At 37.5% G+C, this 12,700-nt stretch overlaps 1 protein-coding gene across 1 annotated transcript; it reads right to left on the reverse strand.

Annotated features, from left to right (window-relative positions):
* Positions 1-3,489: 3,489 nt before the first annotated feature.
* Positions 3,490-8,639, reverse strand: LOC112193147 (nuclear transcription factor Y subunit A-10). Its single transcript, XM_024333199.2, has 6 exons — positions 8,317-8,639; positions 7,378-7,695; positions 5,546-5,637; positions 5,352-5,420; positions 4,801-4,941; positions 3,490-4,364 (listed from the first exon to the last, which is right to left on the reverse strand). The coding sequence occupies exons 2-6, from the start codon at positions 7,619-7,621 to the stop codon at positions 3,990-3,992; spliced, it is 921 nt and encodes a 306-aa protein (XP_024188967.1). The 5' UTR covers positions 7,622-7,695; positions 8,317-8,639; the 3' UTR covers positions 3,490-3,989.
* Between the last annotated feature and the right edge of the window lie 4,061 nt (positions 8,640-12,700).

Consider the following 12,700-nt stretch of genomic DNA (forward strand, 5'->3'; position numbering starts at 1 on the left):
TTATTTGCGTTACAGCTAGTGACTGGGTTCGAGTCTAATATCTCGTACTTATACATATTTGAGTGTGCGGTTTATCTGCCAATTGCACCGCCACAGCGCATCAACATGAGTCATTGCAACGAATGCATATATATATATATATATATATATATTTGTGTTGGACATGAGTCTCCAACTATTAGTCTGCTATGTAGAACCCTTGATAGGCGATCTCTTTTTTTCATTGGATTTGAAGATTGTCACTTTGATGAGACAATCTTCCCGTCGTTAGGGGGAGATTAGAACGTCAACATTCAAAAGGAACGACAGGAATTGTCTCGTGGTCTGTCCCCACTATGTCTCATCTTGATCCCCTAAACTGACGAGATCACATATACCTGCTGCAAACATGTCTGCAAGGATTGATGTCCCCATAGGAGGACATGGTGCCACCTAGAGGAGATGGGTATGGCACCACTACCATGGATGGTGGTATGGTGACGCCACAAGGTGGCATAATGGTGTCATAGGCCATGGGTTCCGCTAGAGATCGTAGGAGACCCAGAGGTTCGATGGATTCTCGCCCTAGGAAGAGAGCGAGTTTGGCACAACTTGATCCATTGATCATTGATACTCAAAATCCGTATCATGAGAATATTCTGAGTTGTGGTTATGTCCAAGAAACATCTTTGGGGGACGCCTCAATGTTAGAACCAATTCCTAAGAATATAGAGATCTCTACGAATTACAATAGTGTACATAAAGACATGGAATTATTGAGAACAATGACATCGAACCTTACTCCGTTGAAGAATGTCAACGTAGAGAAAATTGGCTGAAATGGAATGATATGATCTAGGTTGAATTGGATTCACTAACGAAGAGGAAGGATTTCGGGCTTGAGATGCCAACACCTCCTAACATAAAACCCATTGACATTAATAAGTCTTCATTAGATAGCGTGATGAGGAAAAGAGATGATAATCTCGCCTTATGGCGCAAGGCTTCTCACAAAACGCCCTGGAATAGACTACGAGAAGACATATTCTCTCGTAATGGATGTCATTGCACTCCATTACCTTGTCAGTTTGATAGTTTTCAAATAACTGAACATGTAGCTTACGAATATGGTCATTACGTATCTCTATGGAGATCTAGATACGGAATATAATAAAGGTACTTGTGGACTTTATTTACCCAAATCAAGTGGCTCTTGACCACGGAGAGCGTTTGCAATAGGGTGAAACGCTCACTAAAGTGACTACTTGATTTGGAAGAGATATGATGAACTATGCCCCTGTGTTTTCATGACAAGTTTTGGATTTGCAATTATCACGGTTTATGTTGATAAACATAATTGGAACCCTTGAGAGTTAAGGGAAATCACTGAACACCTGAAATCCGAGTTTGAGATGAAGGACCTTAGGAGAACACTGTTTTGTCTAGATTTAAATCTTGTATACCGTGTCAATAAATGCTTTGCATTTTGATAAAGTCAAAGATGCACTCCCATGGTCGTTCGTAGTCTTGACCCTAAGAGGGATACGTTTCGTCCCAGAGATGATGACAAAGACGTGTTAATTGGCAGAAGTGTCTTACCTAAGTGCAATAGGCGCATTATTGTACTTAACACAATACAAGACCGGACACCTCATTTGTTATGAACTTATTGGCTAGATGTAGCCCTGCTCCAACGCAACGCCATTGGACTGGTATAAAGACAATCTTTGGTTACTTAAAATGTACAATAGATATAGGCTTGTTCTATCCCTGCAAAGAGAAAAGAAGGACGGAAGAATGAGAACGGATCTCATAAGCCCAAGTGGCACCGTCCAAGACGCCGTGATCGGCAAAGCTGCCGCTCACCCATCCTCCTCCCTTACATCAAAACGATGATGATGTTTTGATGGATTTTGCTGATGTAGGGTATCTCTCTGACCCTCACAAAGGTCGCTCCCAAACGGATTATGTCTTTACCATGGGAAGCACTGCGATATCTTGGAGGTCTACAAAGCAGACCCTTGTTGCTACTTCCTCAAATCATGCAGAGATTATTGCTCTACATGAAGCTGTGTGAGGATGCATATGATTTGTAATTAGACATATTCGAGGAACTTGTGGTTTGAAGTCTACCACAGATGAACCTATATGCATTTGTGAATTGAGCAAATGAAATTAGGTTTCATCCAGGGCAACAACACCAAGCATATATCGCCTAAGTTCTTTTACAATCAGCAACAATAAGCACTTCTAAATATTGAAGTGAATCAAATATGATCTAAGGATAATGTAGCGGACTTATTTACTAAGTCGTTACCTAAATCCACCTTCGAGAAACATGTGAAAAGTATCGGATTAAGAAAGTTATCCAAACTCAATCCCATGATTGTAGCAATCAGGGGGAGATATTGACATCAGGGGGAGGTATGATGTCTACATGTTCGATCTTGAAGAGTGAAGGACGTGTTGTGCTCTTTTTGTCCTTCAACCAGGGTTGTTTTTGTCCCATAGGGTTTTTGTTATCTGGCAAGGTTTTTAGTGAGCCAATGATCAAAGCGTCATCACCAAGTTTGAGCGGACAAGGGGAGTGTTGAAGGAAGTCGACATCATGTGTGTCTCTTCAAACTAGAGTTTAGTCTTAGAGTTGTAATAGGAGAAGGTTCTAGATTTCCTAATTATGTTCGGATTCTATTACATTTTGTGTACTCTGTAAATCCCTATATATAGGGCTCCTATTATCAATAATACTACTACAATTCTCCCATCAATTCTCTCTGCAAATCATACTTTCCTTAAACAGTATTCAGGTATTTCAACCGTGAAATATTCTTATCTTTATGGTGTTGTATAGCATCTGTAGCAATGCTTACAATGTATTTGGCATGGAATGTGATATGGAGTATGAGTATCGTGATTTCAATATTGGAGGGGTTACATGGAATCAAGGCATTCGGTCTAGTAACGTATCTAAGCACTGGCAAGTGGCAACGGGTGGGGAGGGTTTCTTTTGATGTTCATTTTGACATTTTCTTTGCTTGGGAAGTAACTTTAAGGTTGCCATGTCTCTATTTTGGCTGCAAAGAAAGGGGGAATGAAATGTTTGTTGCACAGAGTATCTTGTTGTGCTTCGGGAATGTGTTCGAGTTGGTCGTCTTTGTGATATATTTCCACGATTGCAAGAACCGGTTTTAGAAAAGCTGTTGATGATCAAGGCTAACAAAGCTGGTGATCAGAGCTGTGTATGAATACGCACCACAAGCAAGAACATTGACGTGATCATCATCAGAAAACTCTGGTCTATGCATACAAGATTTTAAGGTCGGCTTTAATAAATGATTATCATTAAATATGTACGACTTCAATGTTTTCATCTTCGCTTTCATGTTTTGTTTGTTGTATTGAAAGGGCTATAAACCTTGAACTGTGATAGTTCTTTTAGTTGGACCAGCCCTTATAAGGGTACTTCACAGTCATATTTGGAAATTGTACCGTTATTTTCACCCTTGAAAGTAGTGTTCCTGAAATGGCTGATAAAAATATATAAGGCTTACATTATTCTTGCAAACTGTCAGATTACAACACAAACATACAGTTTGTATATTAGTACATTACACCAGTTGAAGAGGTCTAAAATACGGATACTTAGATACTATTAGGTCACAAACACATACAAATAATTACCGGACTCTCATGTTCGATCTTATTCTGATTTAAGGGAAGAGAGCCATATAGATAGTCTACTTAATTAATTTGTGATGCATTGGGGATTTTCACCAGCCAACCGAACAGCAGAATTGCTTGGAATGGAAGTAAACACCCCGTTGCCCACGAGCCAAGAATGAATTGCCTTCTGATAGCAACCAAATGGTGGCAGGACAATCCTGTGAACCAAAACTTGTTGCAATAACCATAACAGTAACTGCAAGTCTGCAACTAAGCTTCTCCATTTGGTCGCAGAAAAGATGGGGTAAATGTAACAAGTTAGCACCAACCCCATCTTTCGCTTGCTATCAGACTTTGAGGTTGCAGCAGTTATCCACTGCTGCAATCCATTTTGTGGGCATAACCATGCCATAATGCACAGAGGGCCCGAGATGATGATGATTCATTGAAAAAGGATCTCCCCTCGAGTACATACTGGTCACCTCTGAGCCTGATATGTTGGAACTGCTGCCATTTGATTTTGATGAGTTCAAAGTTCCACTCTCAGATTGCAGGACTTCAGAGCTCTGAGAACCGGAGTGCCTAAACAGCTGCACATCACCAACTAGCTTAATTTCATTTCTACCTATCCCATTATTCGCAGTCTTGGTATTCAGAAAACGACCACCACATCCCCTTGGTCGGCGCATGGCATGAAGATGGCGTGATTCATGCATATAGGGCTGTATAAAGAAGAAATATCATAGGTCATTTTAACTGAGTAGTCCCCATACAACAGAAATATATGTTCATTAGATGTTCATTTTTGTTTTAAATCATATATCGTACTGGAAATTTGGTCAAAATCTCTCTAAAATAAAAATCTATCACATCAAAAGCTGAAGAGAGGTTTGTATCAGAAAAAGAAATGAAGCAGGCAAACTTATATGCTTGAAAGCCAAAGAAATCCTAAATTAAAGAAACCAAATGGTTAATCAACTGGCTGTTATATAGGGTTAAATGCCTAATGAGAAGTCGAGAATTTTAGCCACCTATATTTGTCTCTTAAGATTTCATGTAAAATTCAGCTTTTCCATCCCAAACATTTGCAATTGATCAACTTTTGAAATACCTGGTAGTTATTTCGCTGGTACAATAATGAAATTTCAGATATCATACCTTACGGTGTCTAGCTGCTCTATTCTCCATGACTGCCTTTGCACGGGATTGTCGGCGCCGGATGATTCCGTGGTATTGCTTAGCATTGACATAAATTGGTCCTTCATCTGTAGTCAAATTCAGTGGCAGCATAATACGTCCCTGATCCAGTTGCAAATGGACAAGTATATGCATCAGTACAGTTGGCTAGGCTTATGAGTTGAGAACATATCATGCATTACGAGAGCAACAGCCAAGCTACTGGAAATACCATGGCTCAAGAGTAAAACACACTCAAGAATATAAAACCAGCATAGGAAATTATTAGGTGGAGTTTCATTTTCAGTCCTATACAATGTCACGTCCCAGAGTATAAGTTTTGTGAGAAAATAGAGATCAGCAAAAACTTCATTGGATAAAACTTACAATTGAATAAGTTCTCATACTTCCATTTTGGAATATACTAACATGAAGTAAGCAGGTAAAAGAAAAGTTGCTTTGCAGGAAAAACATGAGTGCAATTATAGTAGTTCCACATATATGTGAGCTAGGAGGTATGATGGAAAACTCACCGGAACTTGAGGTCCATATGTTGAGAAGAGTCCATAGCATTGATCCATGTATGGATATTTTCCACAAATCTACAGTTCATGTCCAGAAACAAAGGGATAATTTATAAGTAGTAGACAGAAATACCATATTCATTATTTCAAAAATGTTATCCAAACAAAAAAAATTAAGATAATAAGGAAAAAAAAGGACTTACCATAGGTTGGCTGAATCCCAGCTCAAAATGACCACGATATTTTGGTGGGGATGATTGCAGAGAGATCGCTGGCTGAGATTTTTTCCCATCCCCTGTAAATTAAAAATCACCAGAATGAGAAACTATTTGTCTGGTAAACTATAATTGAATAGAGCTGACCAGCATATGAAGAGTGGGATATAAATTATAGCCTCTCTATATGCATGTGTTGAGTATCAAAATCTGGTTTCTCAAGACCATAATCGATGATGTTGGCAACTGCGAATTCATTTTAAAAAATGGAGGGTGCCAATTAAGAAGAAAGTCATTTTGAAAGAATTGTGAAATAAGGATATGTGAGCTAGATGATAATCTACTGGATAAGGGCTTGTAGAGGCGGAAGTTCCAGTAATCTTTATCCTGCCTACTTAAAAAATGACACACACACACACACACACACAGATATATATATATATATATATATATATATATATATTGAGAGAGAGAGAGAGAGAGCCACAGAAGGTCAGAAAACCAAGTGTAAATAATTCCTGTCAACATTCATTGTTGAGTTTAAAATCTATTGCCCAAAAACCCAAAGTATCACTGACTAACTGAACTACTGATACTTCGTGACCTTAGAAAGAGAAACCACTTTCACTTATTGTGGATTTCTTCCAATTGGTTGCGCAGGAAAATTATATATGTTTCTTTACTGCAGATTCTCATACATACTGACAGGACTATTTATCGTGTGAATCTTCAAGCGCTTCTGCACATCATCGTAATAACAGCAATTCAAATTTGTTTTGGACACTTCTAAAAATCTGTTTTATATTTTAAGCCAATAATATTCGAAATGACCTGCAGAATAAACTTCTAAAGTTAACACTCAATGTATACTAACTGATCCCAAGTAATGCTGAGAGTTTTTCACTTCATAAAAATTATTTAGAGCAGTATTTTCAGTTAGAGATTACCTATTTTCCATCTCAAGGTCCATTAGATAATCAACAGAGAAATGTTATTTATTACTGTTATTATACTACATAAAGATTCTTCCTTATTTCAGTAAGAATCTCAGTAAGAACTAAAAAAAAAAAAAATGGAAAAAAGAAAGAGTACTAGAAAATCAGTTTCCACTAGAAGCCCAACACCTTAGTGCTTATACACAGATCATCAAAGCATGATAACTGGACTGCGGTCCCAGAAGGAATATAATTCAATATGGTCCCCAAAAGAAGTTTATTTGAACATACAATGTCATAGTTAATTGAATCATAAGGTTTCTTCCTACCACCCCAGTTCTCATATTCCACAAGTCTCATAACTAGTTCAACTAGTTCTACCTGAACTTGTTCATAAGTTGTTCAGTTTTATAACTTTTTATGCTGTTTCAGCAAACTTCTTGACTAGCCTACATTAAGCAAGTTTACCATGAGTGAAAACATAGAAAGTTTCTTATAGCAGCCAAAACCATCTATTGATTATCACTCTGTTCACCGTATATGACTTTACCTTTACTTAGCACATGTGATTTTGGTACTGATAGCTAGTATCCTTGAATTATTGGCAAAATGCTATATCTATGAACATATTATTGATAGAAAAACTTTTCCTGACCCCACATTGCAGCTTAATTTCAATCACTATTGTGAAAAAGGAAATTTATATCATACAAACCTTAATTATTTCTAGAGATATAAAGTGAAACGATGATAAAGAAGCGAGAAAAGTATTTCCTTTCCCTTTTGGAGTTGCAGACTCTCTTGTTATAGACATAAACAATTAAACTAAGAAAAGAACTATCTTTTCAAAAGATATCACATGAAAAGCAAAGGGAAGAAGATTACCAGGGAAGATAGTGAACTGATTTGTGTTCCCTTTATCCAGTCCTTGTTCAGTGCCCCGCCCGGGTTGCTTAGGGGCAGTGAGTTGGTCTCCACTATTGGGAAGCTCCATGGTAAAAGGTTTTGACTGGCCACAGGATTCGCCATGAACTTGTTGAGATCCAAAGGCAGTACCCCACCAAGGTAACACTGATGACAACTGCCCAAGTCCTTCATGTTCTTTGAAATAAACAGTTTGCATAGCCATTTTCTTCCTCTTATTAAAATGATCTCAGAAACAAGTCTTGCTTAATTCGAATTCGTATGTTTCATCCAATGCCCCTGCAAAAGAAAAAGGCATAGTTTAGAACACCAACTACAGCACTGGGCTATCTTTAGTAAAAGAGAATGTCATGTGTCTACTGGGTAGCATCCCCCAAAGATGGTAGCTTTGTCTTGGGGTGAAAATATCAGAATTTTGGTTCATATAAATGTAATTTAGCCAATTCAGGTAACTTTTGGTCAGTTTACTGTGCATCAGTGAAGGGTGACTTAATTAGCAATGAAAGAATTCAACCAGAATAGTACGCACTCAAAAAGACTATTAGAAGATGAAGATAATCACTTTTCCAAAAAAAAAAGTAAGGCATTTTAAAAAAAGGAGTGTCCAACCATCCATATGAACTTCCTTATAAGCTGAAGAAAGCGGAATTTAAGAAGGGGGGGGGGGGGGGGGGGGGAGAGATTTACAAGGAAAAAAGACTAAGCTGGTAAAACCCGGCTGGGAATTCAACAACAGAAAATCATCAAGCAGAGCTCAAAAGCACCAGAACCGAGAAACGAACCAAACAAAGAGAATTACAAGAGATACCAGCAACCCAGAAACACAGAAGAAGAAATCACAGCCACAGAAAAGAAAGCAAGCATGACAGCAAGCCGATAAGCTAAAGATTCTGAACTGACCCTTCAACAGTGAGGTTGATGAGGAAGAATCCAATTGCAATAACTTGTGGAAGAAGTGGAAGCAGAGCTTAATAAGTGAGTTCTAAGCAGAAGCAGAGAAACCCCATTTGCTCGGAGCCATGTCGGTACAATTACAAGCAAAAGAGTGGGGAGAGGGAGAGAGAGAGAGAGAAGGGGGAAGAGAAAGACGGCAGAGAGCGATGATATATGCGCACAAGTGTAATGGAACTACACGCCAGTATCCAATAAGCTTTGGCTTTCATGCAAGAACCCTCCTTTTGTATTATGTGCCATTGTGCCAATACTACTGCCAACACTAAACAAGCTTTACACCCCCATATTCTCTCTCTCTCTCTCTCTCTCTCTCTCTCTCTCTCTCTCTCTCTCTCTCTCTCACCTCTTTTGTTTATTAGTTTTCTAATATAATATTAGTATTAAAAAAATGCTTGGGGCTATTGTTTTCTAAATAGTTGCCAACTTCAAAACCTTAGATCTGTGGTGAGAGGGTAGTGGCCATAAAACAACACTAGCTATTGACCCCAAAAAGATAAAAAGGGCTGATGGTGTGTACAGTACCCCAAATCACCTACATGTGTTTTTTTCTTCTATAAATTTTAACAAAATTTTTAATTTTTTGTTTTCTTTTTTGTTTAGTGTGAGCCATCATCTATAAGGGGAAAGTGGTGACACTATTCACAGTTTTCCTTTATTTTTAGTAATTAACAAGTGCTTTACACATAAGTAACTTAAGTTTGAGATAGAGATCGGAGATAAACTAGGATGTGTGCCTAGGACTTTAGGGCTGGTTTTTGTCCCTAAGGTTTCGGCTAACTCACTGTTTTTACTTTTCTAGGTTGGCCCATCAAGTCATTGGAGGGATGGATTGATGATATGGAGATTCTTTTTAGGTTTTATTTTGTTGATTTCTTTTTATATCAACAATTTAGGGGTACTGTACTTTTTTTTAAGATTGCTTTTAAATAATAAATTAAAAGTGTGAGAAACTCGTTAGAGCATGTTCACCCGTTGGGTTATCGGGTCACTTACTATTTACTACTTTTTAGTGTATATTTTTATTCTCTGAGTCACGAAATACATTATGCAGGTCACCGTGGTGACCCAAAAAGTGATCTAGGGCACGAAATACACTGTACTCGTGACTTAGAGGGTGAAAATAACACTAAAAAGTAATGAATAGTGGGTGATCCGGTGACCCAACGAGTGAACTTGCTCTTAATTTTAATATTGTATAATTGTTCATATCTATAATTTGTAAGTCTAAACTAGTCCTAATTTTGATCCCTAGCTAAACCATATATTTTTTCGATAGTTTTAGATGATTAGATGACTTTCGATTTGATTGATTATTCACAGAAACAAAACTTAGATAGTGTTTACATAATAAATAGTTCTGATAATAACGCTACAATACATGAAAGAATTCAAGAGCTGTACATAAGTGTCCCAACTCATGACAAGATTTTTATCCTTAAAAAATGACTATATTGCATTAAATAAACAAAAAGATTATGCAAATGAGAAATGTAAGTGGAATTAGTCTATTAGATAGTCTTTATTGTAAGGGGTGACTAGATGATTGCAACTTTTGAGAACCATAAGTATTGATCATATCGTATCTAGTATTAAGAGGTTTCCAAATTATATCTATTGCTAGTTTGCTACTCTTTCTCTCTCCCCGCCCTATTGCTCGTTAGCATATCTTTTAACGTCTTCATAGATGCTTAACTTCATTTTAAATTTTATGGTTGACTTCAAGTTTCAAACTGACCAAATTACAAGTCTTCAAACTTGCGCGTTGTCCTTCGTTAAGATGAGAACGGCCAAGTGATATTATCAAAATTCGGTATAATTTATTTCTTTATAATATAATTATTTTTTAATTTTGGTTTAGCTTATACACTAATTAGGAAAATGTTGTTAGTCAAGTTTCCAATTGTGTATTTTAACTTTTTAGACAAGATTATATATATATATATATATATATATATAATGATTTTATCCGGAGCGAGGCATCGTTTTGAAATTTCAGAGCGAGATTAGGGTTTAGCGTCACTTTTTGGTCTCATATCCACATCTCGACCGTTCAGTTTTCAGGTACTAATGTATAGATCATTTATGCAAAATTTTAGTCAAATTGATTATCTTTAAGATATCTAACTCACTCAAACAATTGGATGAACTGAATCTATCCAACCTAAACCATATTAACTTTAAGGCAGTTATCAATGCTTTAACGATCATCAATTTGGTTGAAATTTTGCAGAGATGATCTATACATTAGTAACTAAAAAATGAACAGTCGAGATGTGGAAATGGGACCGAAAAGTGACCCTAAACCCTAACTTCACTCTAAAATTTCAGAGCGAGGCATCACTCTGGATAGGATCTGCATATATATATATATATATATATATATATATATATATATATATATATATGCATTTTGAGATGGTTTCACTACATGTTAGATACCCAACCAAAATATATACACTAAAACCCTAGCCACACACGGTCAGGTAGCAAAGGCAGTGCGGGAACTCAAGAATCTTCTTCTCGTCCGGTGGCGTCTGTTGTCACTATCGACACTTGCCTCGCCGACATTGGGAGGCTGCTGGATGGGAATGGTTTTGCTATTGCCCTTGGCATTTGAGATTGCAGTGTTTGGGGTTTAGACAGTGAATGGGCGGTTTTGCTCGAATTCGAAGCTTTTCTGATTTTAAAGCAATTGTGGGCACTGCTTCATGGGACAATGTCAGCAGCGCAGTCTAGGTTATGCTCGGCAGCGGTGATGACGCTTTTTCAAGGATCTACTAGAGGCTTAGAGCGTTGGGACCAGGGGCAACCCATTTTGGATTTGGGTTTGACCGAGATGTTCCAACTTCGTTTAGTGTCTTCTAGATGGCGGTGTTGTGATGGTGATGATGTTTCCTTGAGGTGGGGAGGCGAAGGTACGCTTGCGGCAATGGTGGCGTCAGAGATACACTTCGATTTCATGTGGCGTTCTGGGAGGCTTGAACAAGGCCGAACTAGTCAAGTTTGGGCTTTGGGTGCTGCTTTTCTCTGAGCCTTATGGGTTGTCAATTAGTTAGTTTTTCATTCTTTCATTTCCCTATCTTGTTTAGGGAATCCTATGGTAGTAGTTTAGTCTATTTTCATTAATTCGCTAGTGTTTGGGGAGCTATGCATTTTTATGTGCTTTTAGCAAATTTTCTAGAAAAGTAGCTAAGGAAGAGACTCGTTTTTCGATGAATTTGATGTTTAATGAGTGGAACTAGTTCTATGTACAACTGTGGGTACTAATACATCTTCTCGTCTGTTTATAAATGATAGTGGAATGGTATGTAATGACCATTCTGACTTGAGATAAATGATATCACCGCCCTTATGAGTTTGATTAAAAAAAAAAGATACCCGGCCCAAATATATTACCTAGCTCATGTACGTATGTATATATATTTTTTATTATAAAAAGATGACAACATATCAAGAATAAAAATTATACGTACATGATGTCACACTTTTTTTGGTACATGACAATAAGAGACACTATCATCTCAGTAACTTCAGCTACATACTCTAATTCGTATTTGGTACACCTGTTGTCACTTCACTCAATCCCTTCTCCAAGAATAAGAATTGTTGATAAGTTGAGCTCAATGCAGTATTTCCTCTTAGGGCAAGAATTAATGTTGGCAACTTGACTTATAACAAAATTAACGAATTCGATTAATTTGAATGAAATTATCTTTTCCTTAAAAAAGATTTCATTGGTAGGGTATTACTACGGAATTGAAGAAATAAAATTCAATCATGTTTTAGGGAAACGATATTTGAGAGAGAATTGTTGTGTGTTCTCATTGATAATAGGGACCTCTTTATATAGAGGATTACAATGCATAGAATATGAATTGTACAAGGAAAGGTAATCATACAATGAATGGATATCTCTAAGATATTCTCCGAGTAAGGCACTTCTGCCTCTAGCACATCTTCGTCATCATCTTTCAGACGAAGAGGATCCTTTTCAGGATCAAGACTAAGGACGATCATGGGGGTGCTTGAAGGTTTGACCTTGTCAAAATGCCTAAGCATCTATTAACACGATGCTCAAGTTCCAAACCGAGGCATAATCATGTTATCCCAAAATCCTTCATCTCAAACTCGGATTTGAAGTGTTCAGCGGTTTCCCTTAACTCTTTAAGGGCTTCTAATGAAGATCATGTCCAACATGAACCGCGATGGAATCCGAAACTTGTTATGGAAATGCGTGGGCATATCCCTTCCCAATCAAGTAGTCATTTTAGCTAGCGTTTCAACCTCTTTGTAAATGCGCTCTGTGGTCTAGAGCCACTTGACTTGGGTA

The sequence above is a fragment of the Rosa chinensis genome, chromosome 3 (assembly GCF_002994745.2).
Source record: "Rosa chinensis cultivar Old Blush chromosome 3, RchiOBHm-V2, whole genome shotgun sequence".
Lineage (NCBI taxonomy): Eukaryota > Viridiplantae > Streptophyta > Magnoliopsida > Rosales > Rosaceae > Rosa > Rosa chinensis.